Source organism: Plectropomus leopardus, chromosome 14 (assembly GCF_008729295.1).
Source record: "Plectropomus leopardus isolate mb chromosome 14, YSFRI_Pleo_2.0, whole genome shotgun sequence".
Taxonomy (NCBI): domain Eukaryota; kingdom Metazoa; phylum Chordata; class Actinopteri; order Perciformes; family Serranidae; genus Plectropomus; species Plectropomus leopardus.
In genome coordinates, this window is record NC_056476.1 from 9,504,879 (window position 1) to 9,523,470 (window position 18,592).

Consider the following 18,592-nt stretch of genomic DNA (forward strand, 5'->3'; position numbering starts at 1 on the left):
GCCGAGGAATGATGTCATCCTCTGCTGACCCAAAGTCAACAACTGTATGCTGCAGCCCCCCCACTAACTCCCCCACCCCCCCAGTCTCTTTCTCATCTCCGCTCTTTTTTCTATGCCTGCTCCTCTTCTTCTCTAACTCCCTATGAGTTCCTCTTTTCACTTAGTCCACTTCTCAGATGACAACAAAATTCTCCCCCCTGCTGTCTCACACAGACATTCATTCATTCGGCTCTCTTGTTATTTTCTTTCCATCTCTCAGCTTTTCTTCATCTCTCCTTTTTTTCCAAGGCCTCTTGTGTCAAAAAGTAGCAGGTTTCTTTTAAAGAAGGTCAACAGTTCCTTTTCTCAGCCTTGCTGGTGTAAAAAAAATATAGGCAGAAAGAGTCAGGAAGAGGAACACTCATCCCTGCCTCAACAACATGCTGAGATGTGCTGAATTGCCCTTGAGTAGCATTTAACTTCTGAACGCTTTAATGACGGCTGTGACTCATGGAGGAGGACTGTTGCACTGTTATTTTCAGATGAGGAAGTAAGAGAACTGTCTGACTATGACACATAAGTTAAAACTAATTCCACTTTCATTAAGTAAATTGGAAACCTTCTACGACCAGGCAGCACAGGTGCAGACTTTTTTATTTATCCTTGATTCTGAGCTGGCTGCAATTTTGTTTGAGTGTCAGGGGTGACTAATATGTGAGTTTTGATGGGGCTCAGCAGGACTTGAAAACAGTGCCTGTTATTTTATGTGTTGCAGTCTTTCTAGAGCACAGTATCAGGACTGTTCCACTGGTACATTTTGGCTGTGCAGACATTAGGGGTCCACCAATATTGTTTTTTTTTGTTTTGTTTTGTTTTTTTATGTGGGCCGTTACCAATACCGAGTATTAGTAGTTAATGAGGCCAATAACCGATTTTTGGAACCAATTTGCATTTACAATAAAAATGAAAATGTTTCTGTCAATATTTAGAATTTAGAATATAACAAACTGATATACAGCAAAACCCCTTTTTTATGAAGCCAAGTGAAAATTTAAATAAAAAATGAGTAAATGAAATTAGATAAGTCAAAGTCCTTCCCATGCTGACACTTTCTTTGCACTTCTTAATGAATTCATTTTATCAGCAATTATCAAAATAAAACGCCAATACAGATAATCGGCCAGGCTGATAATCTGTTGATGCCTAACAGAAATGCCATGCTGCACTGATTTGCGCTTTCTTTGTCAGTTTAAACATATCACACCGCACCAGAGATGGACCATCTAGAGCCAAAAGTGCGCCTGACTGCCTCCAAGCAGGTAGCGGTGACGCCTCGAGGAACACAGCCAACCCCTGACGACTCCCCTTCTCCCCCTGACACGAGGATGTGTGTGACGGACTCCACTCACCTCTGTCTACGTAGCAGACCAGAGGAAAAGACATTGTATAAGTCTCTTGTGTGTTCAGCTCTCAGTACTTTTGTATTTTAAGTAAAAGTTTAAGTAAAGTTCAATAATACCGCAGGGAGGAAGAGAAAAAGCAGAAATACTTACAGTGAGATTTTAGATGAAAAACAGTCCCTTATTACATTCCTGAAAATAGCTCACCTCCAACAGGTAAACTACTTTACCTGCTGTGCTGTCTGAAGGAAAAACAGCTGCAGCAAAATAAAGGGAGAAATGTATTTGTGGAGCAGCCCGACTCAAGTCATCATTCGTTAAACGCACACTTTCAAATGAGTACCCTTGTTGTAATGAAGACGCAAATCCCTGCCATGCTGCCGCCCCCCTCTTTTCCTGAGTTACGATGTTGTGCAAGCCAGAGAGAAAAGTGTTTTTGCAGAACATTAAGATGTCATACTTGGCCTTTGATATCTTGGACGTAAAATGTCATCACTTTATCATTAGATCCTATTAGCCATTTGTGTGAAATTTTGTCATAATTAGGGTACGAGTTCTTGAGTTATGGCCAAAAACATGTTTTATGATCGTTCATTGTTGAGTCTAAGTGGGCGTTTCTGTCAAAGTTGAAAAATAAATAAATTCTTGAGATATTTCATTCACAAGAAAGAGTCAAAATGACCATGACCTATGACCTATGACCACCAAAAACGAATCACTTCATCCTTGAGTCCAAGTGGATGTTCTTGCCAAATTTGCAGAACTTTCCTCAAGATGTTCCTGAGATATCGCGTCCACAAGAAAAGGATGGACGGGTGGACGAACATGAAAACGTGCCGCTATTGCTGGTGCAGAGGCTCATAAAAATGCATTTTTCTGTTATTACAGTATCTATTATAGTAACTGTGAGATAAAGCTCCATCTCTTTCTCAGCAATTTCTTGGTGTTTGTAGCCCACCTTAACTCCAGCCATAATCGACCAGTATGATTCTCGACGAGCAACATGCGCACAGCAGATGGCAAAAACACTCAAATCAGCAGCAGTTTAATTAAGCCGTCACACTGACAGCTCTGGATGCAGCCAGCTGTATACGTGTGTCTGTATGTCCTTTCACCATCGCCTGGACTGGAATGACCCCAACATATATAAAAACATACAGGTCAAATTTAGGTGCAGGGGAACGTGATCTCAAATATATATTTCCCAAAAACAGAGAGAGGGGAAGAGAAAGACAGACCAACTGCCGCGGGAAGGCCACTGACCCCAAGTACCACCTACAGATTTAGTCGACTGTACTCCCAGCATCACTGGTGCCACGTCTCCCCACTCAGAGTTTGACAGTTGTGGCCTTGCCTCTGATTTATATCAGCTGGCTTCCTCGTCTCCATGGAGATTAATGGGTCTGCCTTGACAGGTGCAGAAAGCCCTGTATTAGTCTGTCAGCAGCAGAATCAACAATAAACATATGCACACACGCACACACGCACACAGACACACACAGATAAGGATGCTACTGCCAGAGGCCATCCCAGAGGGCTTCCCATCAAAGCCATGGCAATGCCAAGGGAAACAAAGTGACAAATCTGCAAGGTAGAGTGTGGAAGTGGCTGTGTGTGGGCGTGCAACGGCATTTTCTCACTGGTGTGCCAGGGGGGCTCGCCTTGTTTAAAGTTTGATTGGCAGTTTAATGTGCAGCTGAGGTAGGGGGCGGGGTTGGCGCTGAGGAATATTAGCATAATTCCCAGAGTGCCAAAGTTGGTGTTGGGTGTCAGAGAGCTATTCCCAAACTCAGCTGTGACCCACAGTAGCACTGGGTCAACTTACCCTCGAGCCAACAAACACACACATGCTTGGTTAAGCACACATTCACTCAAACTGGCTTCACAGGAAATACACCTGTTTGCATACACACATGCATGAATGCACACAAGGATTGTCAGTTTCAGGTCATTTTGCTTTTGATAGAAAGATACCCATTAAATAATGCAAAATGTCCAGCTTAGTCCAGCACTGCACTGACTCAGTGACCCTTGGTACCACATTTCAAAGCACTATCCAGAACCAGAACTGAAGGGGCTGTATGGATGAGAGGCAAAACATCTTCAAGAAACTCAAGCAAGTCCAGTTGCATACAATATAGCACCTAGAATTATGGGGAAAATACTTTTTGGGCCACAGGAGATTTATTTACTGCAATACTGCGATTTGCAGTGGGAAAAAATTGGAAGCGAGGCTGAGTGGCTTTCTTGAGGCCTGAATCAAGCCTCCAGGAGGAATGCCAGGATTTGAAGCAAAGTTTACATCGTAGCCAAAAGTAGAGTTACGGTCATGTATGTGCCATGGGGCCCAAAAGACATTTTCCAATTGACTTAAATTTGAAAAGAGATGTCTATAAATGAGTGGATTAAGTTTTGTAAGCGTCAAAACCTCTGCAAAATTACTAATTTCACTATCAAGATTTAATCCAATCAGTTCGATAACATTTTGAAAGTCTAAAAGAGTCACAAAATTAAAGTACTTGATCGCCATTCAAGCTAGTGAAGCACTAAACTGAAAATCAGCTTCTGCGCTGGCGGAGGTTACCTGCTCAGGCGCAGTGCACATGCTCTATGGGCCAGGTAATGTGGAAGATGCAGGTACATTCATATCGCAGAAACAGAGCTTTTTTGGCATCACTTGCTACTGAGCAGCTCTCATAGGAATGAATGAGACTGCCTCCATGGCCATATTCAGGTTTTCTTAATACATCCATGTGAATGCCGACTGTGTAGCACTGCGAAGTGGCTTCCACCAGACTTGTGTGTCAAGCAGCAAAATTAACCTATAGGCCGACATACATAACCGGTCATAAATGTTCTTGGTGATTAAACGATTGTTAACCCACTAGCACACACATACATGAACACCTATGAAAGCGTGAGTGCGGACACAGCTCACAAGCATGCACACCCACACACACACACACACATACACACAGGTCCATTTACACTGTGGCGACAGAGAGTCTGTTAGCAGGATGCCATAGTACAGAGTGGTGGACAGATTTAGGTCTCCCTCACACCTAGCTCTGCCAGGGGTGGAGAGGGGTTGGAGGGGGGTTGGAGGGTAACGATACCGTTAACACTCAGTGTGCCAACACACGCCCCCCCACACACCCTACCCCTCCACGACCTCGCCCCGCCCTCCTCCCCCTCCTGCTGTGTTCCAATCACCACGTCTCATTGGGTTGCTCTGCCCTCCACACAGCAACAACTGTTATTCCCCGCTCCCAAAATAACACAGCGGCCAATCACAGGCAGGGAGGAGAAGTGGCGGTCAACGTAAACGGACTCCAGGTGAAAGAAGGACACTTAAGGAGATAAACAAAAAGGGCACAGAAGGAGAGATGCAAGAGGTTACAAGACATGTGGAGGCAGAGGAAAACAAAAACAGAGAGGAAGGAGGGATGGATCCACAGATAGAGGACGGAGGAGGAATGAGATCTCGTAATGATGTGTTTCGGTTACTGGCTGTTCTGTTCTGACTGTGGCAGCTACCATGGTAACCTCATAAATAGGTGCCCTACATATCAGCAGGGGCATAAGGTTACACAGCTCAGTAAATAAACACACACACACAGCAGCAGGAGACTAGAGAGGAGATGGAAGCAAAAAAAATTAAGTAGCCGTCAGAAAAACCTAACAGAGTGAGGCAAGGAGAGGAAATACTGACATGATTTGATGCTCTTTGTCGCTGTTAATGTGTGTTTGTCTGTCACAGATAATTACCTAAATCCACGATGTGTTGCTGAACGCCCACATCAGAGACGAGCTGAGGTAACCCCCCTTTCTAAGTTTATTCACTGCAATGTCTCACACACACACATTAACACACGCTCCAATTGCCTTACCCTCGCTCCTCATCTGTAGCACAACCCTAAATTACCTTTAAATATTCCCCTGGGTAGGAAGGAGAGTCAACACACACACACGTGTCTGCACACACACTCACAAATATACACTCACAGTACAAAACACAAGTTAGAGAAGAGGAAAAGTAAACAAAGAGCCACTCCTAACACAATGAGCTGTTCCGTTCCCTGATTCAGAGCACCAGCGTTTTTTATTCAATCCCAGATAGGGAAACTGCACCAGCATGCTCATCACAGCTAATGAATACTATTCATCACGGCCCATCAATTACAGTGGCATCAACCCCGTTGTCTCACAGCGATAAAACTCTCGCCTGGGCGTTCAGTGTGACATGTACTGAAAGCCAGAAAGGCTTTCTTTCAAATTGTCTGTTCTCAGTGTAATGCTGTCAATCACTCTGTTTCTGTTCTGCGTGCCCGTCACTGCCTGTCTATCTGCTCCTCAAACCATGGCAACAGGAACATTTAAAATACATTTTTAGATGCTTTGGCCATGCATTATGATCCAAACTCTTGATCAAAGCTACAATTGGTAACTTTTAGGAAAATAACATATTTGCTGAAACTGTCACTGTTTTGAAAGAAGTACATGAGACAGTCTGTGAAAAAAAATCATGTTCCTCTGCCTTCAATTATCAGAACTATCTGTGCCACTCCATTCAAATAAGAGCTGAAAAGCAAACAAAATGCCTGAAGCTAGTTAAAAACACTAGATATCTACATGTTAAATGATTATTTTCACACGTTATGTCTACCAGAGAGAGAAAGTTATGGTTAGCTTCAACCTCTAGTTTTGTCAGAATAGTGAAATACTTGCTTGATAAGTGTCAGGATCCCACTATTCTCTCTGCTGATCTCTCACTTCTGTATCCATTTTCGTCTCTTAAAAGCTCATTTTTTCGGATAAGCATTTTATAAAAATTGTTGGAGTTCTTTACACTATTGGTAATGCATTCAACACAAAGCAGCTTTTTTTGTTGATTGCTCGAAGATGAAAAAAAAAAACACAGAGGCACCTTCACTCAATACTAAGTAAATAGAGAGTGGTGGAACACACCCCAAAACAACCAATCATACCAAAGGAGTCTCTAACGCAGTTGTCAATCACTGCTCAAACTATCAAACTAAGCAGCGCTGATCAAATATAACTCAAGATTCTGTTATTGCATTGCCTATTTCCTGCCTCAAAAGTTTTTAGAAACATATTTTGATGTACTGTTTAGCTGTAAAATTAGAATGTTTGTGATCCGACCGCCACATTGGAAACAGACGACCAAAGCACCAACCACCGGCCAGACCATCTTTCTCATTTTACAGCTTAACAGTGCACTAAAATATGTTCCTGAAACATGACAACCAAGAAGAAGAACAAAGAAACAGACAATGTAGAAACAGAATCTAGATTCGTATTTGATGAGTGCTGTCTCGTTTGACAGTTCAACTGCAGTTCACAAACAGTGAGTGACATATTGACAGCTGCATTAGAGACTCCTTGACTCTGATTGTTCTTGTTTACCGATTATCTCTCTCATTTGGTGTTGTGTGAATATAACAGTTTCAGCAAATATAAAAAAACAAGCTTCTTTTATAAAAGCTACAAACAACAGCTTTAATATCATAAGTTTCCTAAACGTTTGACATGATATTAAACATTTTTACTTAGTGGAACTGCAGTGAATGATAAAAATCAAAGCTGCATGTAATTATCCTCCAAAATCACAAAATGGCACTTGAATAAAGAGAAGTGTCCTGCCTCTGCTGTTATCCACTCAAACTGAGACACTGATTTGCAACAGATTTGTATGGTGCCATACTCCAAATACCAAAAGTGACATTTCCTCGAACAAAGCAGCGAGCTGGTGCTTCAGCCAGAGAAAGCTGGACTCAATAATGACTGATTTTCTTTTCACTAGACACAAAGAATTATGATTCGGGCTGAGATGTGCAGTTTGCTGACAATACATGATTTAAATCACTGGAATTCTTTTTTTTTTCCCTGGAAGAGTTTTAAATAAAATAACTGACTTAGCACACCAAAATCTCAAGTGGGAGGTTGATACATGGCTTATCATGCAGCTGGAATAGTAAGAAACTGTAGTAAAATGTGTGGTTAGCTCTCTGTCCATTAGCTCTTGCATTTGTTGCTAGCTTTAATGTGAAGGTGTGTTTTTCACTTACTCTGATCACCTCTGGAGTCTGCTGGATGAGGAGGGTTGAGCCAGTGTCTCTCACAGCAGCAGCAGCAGCAGCAGCAGCAGCAGCAGCAGCAGCAGCAGCGTCACCAACAGTGCCGGCAGTGTCTCTTGTGGCTACCATGACTGGGATGATAACAGGAGCAGGGGCCTCAGGTGCAGCCACAGGTGTAGGTTCAGTTGCATGTGTGGAGGAATGCAAGGCTGCAGGTGCAGGCGTTACAGCGACAGGGAGGGACGTCTGATCTTCCATAGAAGCTTCTGTAACTTTATCCGAAGCCTCAGTTGCAGGTTCAGGTATGGGTGTGGGCAGAGGTGTGGGTGCAGCTTCAGGTGCAAGTTTAGGTGCAGGTTCGGGTGCAGCATTGCACAAAGCTTCAGGTACTGTAGTTATAGGTGTTGGTGCAGGTGGAACTGCAGGTGCATTTACCAGAGAGTGTTTTGGTGGTATAGCTGGGATTTGTGCAGCTGCATTTGTGTAGGTGGACGGAGCAGTAGGAGCAGCTGGTGGGGTTGTGCTTCCCAGAGGGGTATCAGCCCTGCCGGTAGTGGCCAGAGTGTCCTGCAGGAGCCTCATCACCTCCCGCTCTTTGCCACTGTTCCTCTCAGCACTCCCTGTGCTCCCCGCCCCAGAATCCACCAACTCCTGTGCAAAACTCTCAATGCTCTCCAGGATCCTCAGCAGCAGTGCTCCATCCTCCTCTTCTCCCACCACAGAGTCACTGCTCCCTCCCTGGGAAGGAGGGAGACTCTGGGGAGTCCTGGAAGTGGGGCCGTTCATGGTTAGGTGGCTCGCTGGCTTCTGGACTTGGAACTGGGTCATTTTAGGCTGAGTTAGGGCATCACTGGAACTTATAGCCTGAGCTCCATCTCGCTTCCTGGTTTTTGCAGGAAGCGGAGGCTCTGTGGTTCTTGGATGGCTCATACTCTGAGACAGATTCTCCAAGTCCATCAGCAGCTTGTCAATGTCATCATTCCTGTGTGAAACAGCTTTGGGTGCTGTTATTGAGGGAGATGAAGGCCAGGTAGGGCTGTATGTCGTGTTTGAAGAGTTATGGAGTGTGTGTGGATGGGACAGGTGCATGTGTTGACCCAACGTTATTCCGTTTTTGTTCTGGGTAGCGTTCACCCCTCTGGTTGGAGTGTGTTGTGGGATTTGTTCTGGCATTTTTCCCACATCTGCCTCCTCCTCCTCAATATAAAGAGCCTCCATGGGGGATGCTGGAGGAGTGTGTGTGTATGGAGGGGTCGGGGAGGTGCGTAGAGGTGAAGGGGAGTGTGTTGGAGAGGAGCTGGATGGGATAGATGGAGGAGAGAGTGTGTGTTGTGTGATAGGAGAAGGATGTTGTAGTCCGTTAGTGAGTGGAGATGCTCTGGACGGGGAACTTTGGACTGGTTTTGTGTGGATGGAGTCTGATTTTAACGATGAGATGGACAATGACACAGACGAAGGAGTAGATGATGGGACAGTCTTTGGGATGGGAGGTGACAGCACCACATCCTCATAGCGAGGAGGTTGCTCATTGCCAAAAATCGGAGAGTACGGTCCCTGCTGAATAGAGTGAAGAGTGTTGACCAGCTCTGCAAGATCGCTGTGCCCACTTCCAGGTGCACCCTGACCCCCTTGCCCGCTGCCTCCCAAACTTCCAATTCCCTCCAGCTCCAGAGGTAATTTCCTCAAATAGGAGCTCAGTCGGGACATAACGGCCCGGTATACGCTGTCAGGACTTGCTCCTCCATCCTCCGGGCCTCCACCAGCTTTGTGTCTGATGCACTGCTTGATGATGTCGGTGCATTTCTTTAAGTCTTCAGAACATTTAAGCAGGATGTCAAGGCAGGCGCGGATGTCCTCACCGCCCGCTCCACCAGTGCCCGCCTCCCCCCGTGTCTTCTCCAGCAGACGAGCAATCAGGTTCTCCTCTCCTAGGGTGTTGCGGTACAAGGAGGCCACCGTATTCAAACTTTGGTCCAAAGACCCGATACTCGATAGACTGCTTGTTGATCCACCACCCACTTTGGTGATAGCCGACAAGGTGGCCGTGCTGCCTTTTAGCTTCGTCTCCTCCAGACTCGCCACCTTCCCTGGCACGAACGGCGGCAGGTTCTCATCATTAGATGTCCCATTTGTCATGCCATTAGTTATAGTTCCATTTGTGGTGATGTTGGAGCTGAAGTGGCCGTAGATGATCTCTAGGTCGGTGGAGCGACGGCTTAGAGAGTCAGGACGCACCTTGCGACCCTTCCGGAAGGTGACGTGGCTGGAGGAAGAGAGGCGGAGCTTGTCAAAAGAAAACTCTTTGAGCTTACCACTGGCCAAGTTGATGGCCTCTTCGGTAATGTCCTTCAGACTGCCAGAGGAGCTCAGGTTCCCGGTGGATCCTCCGCTGCTCGGGGCCTTTTTGCCACGCCACGTGGGGCTGTCATCCCCTAAAGACAAATTGCCACTGCTGCCCGCTCTCTCTAGACCATTATAACTAGTATCCATGGCAACAATACTTCTACCATGGTTGGGGAGTTGTTGTGTGATCATGTTATGGGGGTGTATGAGGGAGCTGTTTGGGTCAATGTATGCAGAGTCAGGTGCGATAAGCAGCTCAGAGCAGGTGCCACGGTGTGCAACGGTACAGTCTAAACCTTGGGAGAGCGCCCCACATGGCCCCGAGCAGTAGTGCACGGCGTGAGAGTGAGTGCGCCGGTCCACTACCACACTGTTGTAGCAGCTCACACTGCTCACAACAACACGATAGGCTGCTGCCATGGTAACGTCCTTCAGGGCATAAAATAATATCAAAGTGTATAACAATATAGCTTTAACAAAAAAAAGGATGGATTACGAAGTTATGTTGAAACTAAGTTTGGAAATAATTACTGTCTTAACACTGAGTCATCTTACTAAAAAATATGTCTTTTAAAGCATGGTAACACATAATACTGTAATTTAAATTTAAAAATTGGCAAAAAATAAATGTCTATACCAAAAACTTCCAAAGCCCATATCCTTTCACGCTAGCACCAATAAGAGCTTTAAAAGGTTCCAGCCTCTTGCAGAGGATGAAAAAAGTACAAATGCCTTGTCTGAGAGCTCTGGGCCTCTTAATAACAGCTGTAAAGTTCCTCCTCTCTCCACAGGCACCTTCTTCGTTTCCTCTCTAGCAGCAGCTCATTAGCTGCTAATGACAGCTGTGGAGGATGGCGACAGCGGAACATCCAGCTGGGGTATCACCCATCCCTCCAAAGCAGGAGCCCCAGGGGCCTAATCCAAGGCCAGCGAGGCCTCAACATCGCCCTAGCCTTGGCTCATCCCCCTGAGTGTTGAGATGTAGGGAGAACCCCGTTATCTCACTCTGCGGTTTCTGAAGTACTGACGGAGAAGCATTCGCTGACTCCGGCACAGCTGCAGAATAGCAGGGGACCGACCCACAGATGGCCGACTGCCTCTTTCTTTCTGTGAGTGTGTTTCTGGATCTCTGTCAGTCCCGGAGTCACTCTCGCCCCTTCCGTCTCCCACTGTCGACCATGTGTCGGAGAGAGCGTGTGTTTCTGACAGGAGGACACCACCTGTGAGTCAGCAGAGTAAGGGGGGGGATAAGGGAGGAGAGAGGGGAAAAAAAGAGAAAGTAAATCATTAGGACTGTTATCAAGAGGTGAATACTTGTGAATATGTCAAGTTGCATATGAGCAAAACGCTCTCCCTCCAGCTATCATCCCGGTGACAGCTGATAAGACAGCTTATTAAGGCTTAATCATCAAAAAACACTTTGAAACTCACACTTAACTTCCTGCCACATCAACCTCAAATACACAGATACAGATCAAAAGGAAGTTAGGACAGGAAACAGAGGCATGGAGGGTTAAACAGGCAAAGTAGAAAAAAAGATGTGACTCCCTCGCTCGTCACCGCACAGCTACAAAGAGCTTCCTCTGACCCCGCTGACACATCACGACTCAGTAAAAGAGAGGCAGGTGTGTCGGAAGGAGAAAACACCTGTTGCTTTCCATTCCTGTTTTTTTTTTTTTTGCCTGTGCTCCAGTGCAAATCCTGTATTATGTTTGTGGATACAATAAAAATGTATTTTTTCTGCTGTATTTTGTTTTATTCTAGTCTATTTTGTTCAACTTCCCCCAGTTACTCCCAGTTAGGATTCCTTTAGTGTTCATTATTCAGGAGGTTTGTACTGACCTGAATTACCTGCGGAGGTTTCTTCCTCTACAAAATCAAACAGACCAGGTGATTAAAACCAGTAAAAACACATCAGTGTTTCTCCAGCATCATTTGGCGTGTCACAGATGGGACGCTTGACCAGTGCATGCTAATGCTCACCTTTTTCTCTGATAAGTTAAGATCAATAAGTTTTAAGCGGGTAAGTGGAAGTTTTACCCAGCTTGATTTATTACAAGCCTAAATAAAGCAAATATTCCTCACAGGGCTATACAAGTTACATTTTAACAACTGAAAGCTATAGCAGACAGTGCAACTTGTTTCAATATTTAGACACCTACAGATTTCAATTTTGATCATTTTTAGCTTTCAAACTTCTTTGAAATGAAACCTTTAAAGTAGAGGCAGCTTTGTACAGGCAAAGAAGTCAAGCAGTAAAGACCAGTAACATGCTACATACCAGGAGCTAACAGAGCCTGACTGGAGGGTAAACACACTGTCCAGTAAACTCTATTACCCTCTCTCTCTCTCTCTTTTAGGTTTCTCTGTTGTGCTCTATATCTTTCTACCCCCGTGCTTTTAGATGCATTTGAGTCTCAGTTTCAGTTTTCAGTTGCAATAATTTCATTTTCTCTTTCGCCATCTGTTTTCCCTCCCTCTCCACAGGAGCAACACATTCCTCAGAGCTGTGCCCTTCAACACATGCAAACCAGTATGTATGGTAAATACATACATATGCATTAACTGTAATACTGCGGTGGGACGGCACCACAACAGCCACAACCACACACACGCAATCCAACCTCAGCCTTAATCTCAACTATACAAACATGCTGTGTATTTACAGAAACTGTCAGGGTATGTATGGCATACCTACTGCGCAAATTTGAATTTACAAAGGATTTAAAAAGAAAACTGAAATGTAAAAAAGGGTGAAGAAGCCATAGTTTGGTACTTAAATAATTGTTTTTAAGAATTTCTCTGATTTTTTTGAGCACTTATGATAGACACACACCTGATATAGTTTGCATAAGTCAAGAACTGCATACTTACGGGATGCAGGATTTTCAGAATAACCACAGGAAGAAAGAACAACACTGAGAGGTTATTACAACTTAGACTGAGAGCGCGGACATACGATCCGTCGTGGGTTCTCGGGGGAGTTCTGGAGCCGGAGTTTCCTACTTAAAAGTGTGAAAAAGGGCAACTTGGGAAAAAGGAGGGGGAGGAGTGATTGGTGGGCTTGTGGGCGGGAGAGTGGCTGGCAAGGTGGGGATGGGGGTTTGTGGCACCTGGAAAAACAACTATTAAGGAGTTAAATGGAAAAACCAGGCGGCCACCTCATCTCTCTGTCTTGCTTTCGCTCTCTGTCCTTTCTCTCCACACAAACACAACAGCTGGATGCTGCTGAATTAGTCTCTTGAGCAGGAAATCACACTTCCTGGCAAGCTGCACTTTAGATCCGGACAGACAGTTAGAAATAGACTATTATAGCATGTTAATTGCACACACACACATACACAAATGTATCCACTCGCACTCCTTTCTCTTTGCTGTACACACACTTAGTATCTGTGTGTACGTCTTGGTAAACGACAGCTTCTCACAGTGATACAGAGTATGTAAACAAACTCCACTGGTGTTTATAACACTCACACAAACACAGTACACCCACTCATCAATGCCTGCATATGCCTCACTGACACATATTACAGAAAAAGATGATTCATACACACATTTGGTGGTGTGTTTTCAAGCCTGGCTACGATTTTGTGGCAGTGATGATTCTTTTTTTTTTTAGGGCATGTTTTACGGGCGAGTTAGCTGAGAATGTGTGGTGGTATCAGCTTTCAGTTTAACCTCAACAAGCCAAAGTTTAAAGCTGAAAATGGGAATGTTCTCAGACATGAAAAATGTGGGGTTTATTTTTAAGAAATCCTGCAAAAAAAATAAGAAAACATGGACTAACAATAAGTGTTTGTTAACTCTCACAACCTGTTCTCCAACTACAGGTTCCTCCAGGGTGAAGTGAGGTAAAAATAAGGTTTTACATCTTTGGCTACTGAAACATTAGCAACTGATAACCCAACATGTTATGGCATTTTTACTACAAATGTACCTTACATGAAACAATCATTTTTGATTGTTCTTAGACAACTAGAATGGACGGAGCAAGGAGTCAAAAACTGACTGAATTTGCAGGGTAAACTATGCGACATGTTGATGTTCTCGTTTTGGTAAGAACACTGTAGCTAAAACAATAAGGGTATAACAATACGGCTGTAGGATGTTGCATTTTATTGAATATTTGACTTCGCATGAAAATATTTTCATAAACACATTACTGGGCTTTGAGTGAGAACTTTTTAAATAAAAAAAAAATTGCAAACCAAAAAAAGTGATACAAGCATGTTTTAGGCTTCCATGTGCCATAAAATGATGAGTTACTATGCCATTGTGTGCCACCCTGTCACGTCATATTTTGTCCGTTAAAAATATTAAATTTGATGCAGTGTGCCCATGTCAGCCACAATAGTCCATTAATAGCCATTATTGTTAAACACACGCAAGGACGTACACACGCACAGAGACCTGGTTAGATTAATCATTTAATAAATTAATGACATTTTTGTTTAAAAAAACAAACATGACTGTCCCATTTCACCTTCAGCAGAGTGAGGTCTTGGTTCTTTGTATGTTTGCAGGTCCAAAGTATCTAAAATATTTTGCTTGACAACAGAGAAATAGATCAACAAGTTCTAAAAGTAACACTTAAGGTAGTCTTCAGAATTTTAGGTGGTTTTCTTGGCAATCTACCACAGTGTCCAAAATCACCTGACGTCACCCTATGTGTATATTTCATCACTAAAACAATAAATTAAGACAAATTTCAGTCAGATTGAAACTTACAATTGACCAAGTACATAGCAAAAGTTACTTTTTAGCTCTCTGTAATATTTTAACAAAAGACATCATGACTTCATTTGCAGTGGAATTCTTATCCGCCCCTTTAACCCTTTGCTTCCTCCACTTCCTATTTCTTTTAATGCCCCACTGTCTGTGTGAATGGATTCAAAAGAGGAAGAAGACGAGAGGACAGGAGGTAGATTCTGTCCCCTCAGTTTCCCTGGGATTATTTGTGACAACCTTTTCGCTTCTTTCCTTTCAAACCTCTCCCTCTCTCCCTCTTTCTTTACCTCCTCTCCCCTCCCTCTCCTCTTTCTCCTCCATCTAAAAAAGTCTTCTCGTCAATGTGACCTTCACCAGGAAGCACTAAATCACCGGAGGCCACTTCTGTCACAACCTCCACTTCAGCCACCAAAAGTATGTTTGAGCATATGTGTGTGTGTGTGTGTGTGTACATGAGCAAATGTGCGTGAAAAGAGGTCGAGTACTGGACCTGCGTGAATTCATGCATGTTGTTGTGCTGTGCGTGTGTGGAGAGGCCAGGGGGGCCTCCCAGAGGAAGTGGGTCTTTGTGAAGAAGAAGTCCCAAATTGGAGCCCCAAACATACCCTCAGGGAGAGAGGACAGGTCTGTACTAGCCCTCTCCCTGTATACACACACACATGCAAACACACACTGCTTGATGCACAACCTCGGTGTTGCTGCTGAGATCACACAGAGAGAACAGAGAGTTCTGCTATGCCACGCAAATACTAAACAGAACCAAGAGACAGAGACTCTCTGCAGCTCTGTGGGTATTGACTTCTGCCCTACAAGGGGGGACAACAGCAGCAACAAAGGAGGGATTACTGGGCTTTATAAGACGGTCTCTCCTCTGAGAAATACGAACACACACACACACACACACACACACACACACACTTAAGGAAATCCATAAAAACACGTGAAAACTTTGTACTACAGTGTGCAGTTTATAAATTTAACAAGTATTAACTCATTAAATGTTTAAAAAATACATCCTTCATTCTCCTATCAATCTGTTCTTTCACTTTATAAAGGGGCAGTTCGCCCCAAAATCAAAATACATATACCTGTTGTAGTCAAGATTGTTTCGGTGTGAGGTGCTGTGTGTTGGAAATATCAGCAGTAGAGATGTTTTCTCTATTATAATGGAACTAGATAGCATTCGGCTTGTGGTGTAAAAAAACTCTATAGCAATGTCCCTTTCCATAAATCATGACCCGGTTACTCAAGATTATCCATAGACCTTGTTGTGAGCTGTTTCATGTAGGAACTGTTTTCTTTTCTCTGAACTACACCTGCAAACCAAACCACCGCGCAGAAGAAAGCATGCAAGCTCACCTAACACCACAGAGTTAGTTAACATTACAGGTTAAACCAATGAGGACGCAATCAGTGTTTACGCCGTGCACTGTCACAAGCTTCTCGTCCATGAGTAGATGCACGCTTCCTTCTGCACAGTGATTAAATTGGTGAATGTAGTTCAGTAGAAAGAAAAATAGTTCCTACATGAAAGTGCCCACAACAAGGTCTGTGGATTATCTTGAGTAACGGGGTCATGATTTATGGAAAGAGACTGCTATTGAGTTTTTTTTTATTTATTTTTTGCCATTTTGAGCACCACAAGCCCTGTGCCATCTAGCTCAATCATATTAAAGAGAAGGCAGACATCTCTACGGCCGATATCCCTGGAACTCGGCAACTCGCACCAAAACAACCTAGCTTAATTAATAGCACTAAAGGCAAGATAAAAAACATGTATTTTTGATTTTGATTTGATTTTTACTGTCCTTTTAAGTCTTTGTCTCACTTTCCCCCTCTCCCACACTTCTATCTGAATAAATGTCAAACGGACTAACTGTAGTTCTGACCCACTTCTCTGCTTCTTTCTATAATCCGCACATGAATTATTTACTTGACTTCTGAGTGCCTGTTGCCTACACACACACACACACACACACACACACACACACACACACAGAGGAACGTTCATCAGCTGTGCATCCATCAACTGTCTTGCCGTCACTTTCTGGCAGAAACACAGAGGTGCAGACAGATAAAAAGATACTCAGGCAGACAGCTCTGTCCTCATCAGGCCCTGGCCACGCTTTCACAATTATCATCATTTTCTGCTTCAGCTGCAGCTGCACTGAATGTCAGAGTGGGAAAAAAAGGGGAGAAAGACGGGCTGTCTGGCAATCAGATCGTCCAAATTAGGAAGCAACTGCCTCACTTATGCCGGAGAAAAAAACTGCAACCTGGAGCTCCTCTACACAAGAAAGACAGTGAAGCTACAGCAGGAAATTTATAGCAGTTTTTCTTTTGGCATCCTGAAAGCACAAACCATGTCCTCACATCACCTTAGATTTGGATCCCACAATCATTCCCCCTCAATCACCTCTTTCCTGTCTACTGTCTGAGCACCCTGACACACCAAGCCGATGGCCATCCGTTAGTCAATGTAGGCCCATTAGTGAACGTCTGTTGCAGTTTTTATGGTGTCTCGCACTAGTCGGCCCTTGTCTGCTTTTTACTGCCGATTCAGCCTGTTGAACACGTCGGAGCCTGTCGATTTAACAAATAACTCTGATTGGCGTTTCATCTCAGCGCACATGAAGAGAAACGGAGGTGAAGAAAGTAAACAAACAACTAAAGTCAAGAGGAAGTCAGATCAAAACAACTTGTTATATTAGGTAAGATTATGTTTTTCGCAATTGACTCTTTAGTAGCAATGATTCAGAATCAGTTCTGTTATTGTTCGCTAGCAGACGGTAAACATCGTTTGTTCTTCTAACATCAGGTTGTGTTGACAATGTGCTAACTGGCTAACGTTGTCTTCAATCCGAACTGTCGGTCTCCTGGTTTCCCTCTTTAAATGATGAATACAGCTGTTCTGGATAGTTATTTCCAGAAAATATGAGCTGGTTGGCTGTTGGCTGTAGTCTTTGCGGCGTGTTCAGGTACAATTTTTTGGTCAAGACAAAGGTGACATGAGGCAACGCAGCAGTCAGCCTTCATCACCACCAGTTCTTTGATGTCAGTTTGGTGTGTCTGGTTAATAAAGCAAAAAATACCTAAAAACACAACAAGTTAAACGTGTAATTTAAAACACAGCAGGAGGTTTCTGTTAGCCGTGCCAGATGCACAAGGCCATTAGTCTTTCCCGAGAAGGAAAGCTGGAGTTTTGGAAGCCTGGATTGCAAAAAAGCCCCGAAAGTTCCCTCACAGAGATGAGCAGGGAGCTGCTATGCGAACCAGACGTCTGTACACGAGCCAAAACACAAGCAGCAGAGGAATCAGAGGGGGTATCTGACACAATTTAGGATCAAGGGACGCTTTAGGTGTCTGTGTTCAAAAGCGCTCGAGAGATAATATGTTTGTTTAGATTTTACAAACACCAGAAACAAAAAAATAACTATTTTCTTACATCTATGGATAAGGAATATCCCCAAAATGTAAAGAAGATATGTTTGTTTTGAAAACTTTAGGGTGTGTGTGTGCTTGTGTGTGTGCATCTGGCAGAGACTTAGGGGTTCTCTCGTTATGTCTGCCAAACTTATTGTCTGGATGAGACCCAGGCTGCTGAGAGCACAAATCACTGCACTCTGGAGACACACACACACAAACACAAACACACATGCACAGCTGTTGATGATAAAACCACGTCTGCAGGCTTGATAGAGCACATCCCGGAGAAATATAACTGGTCTTTATAGGTCAGAACAGCAGTCAGGGCTGAACAGGACTAAGCTGCATGCAGGCAGGTCCGGGTCGATAGGGACAGTTTAAACCACTGTGGAGGCATTTTTTTAATGTAAACAGAGACTTGAAACACGGGACAAAGACAGTATTGATTTATATTTGTATAGCTGGTATTCATTTCAAATGTTCTGAAAGAAGTTGATTAATCTGTTTTTTTATTTCTTTTTCCTACCAGGCAACAAAGTGGGGTGGTCTTTGTAGGTCACTGCAGCAGTGCGCTTTAAAGGCTCAGCAACACAGATGAAAATGGCTCGACGCTGA

The 18,592-nt window shown here is 43.9% G+C and overlaps 1 protein-coding gene across 2 annotated transcripts in view; it reads right to left on the reverse strand.

The window, feature by feature from the left end:
• The window catches only part of LOC121953337 (serine/threonine-protein phosphatase 2A regulatory subunit B'' subunit alpha-like), an 80,757-nt gene that overhangs the window by 25,224 nt on the left and 36,941 nt on the right, over positions 1 to 18,592 (reverse strand). For both annotated transcript variants that reach the window (XM_042500366.1, XM_042500367.1), the window contains exon 2: positions 7,469 to 11,040. In XM_042500366.1, the coding sequence (XP_042356300.1) occupies positions 7,469 to 10,240 (2,772 nt within the window). In that variant the 5' untranslated portion in view covers positions 10,241 to 11,040. The remainder of the gene's footprint in view (positions 1 to 7,468; positions 11,041 to 18,592) is intronic.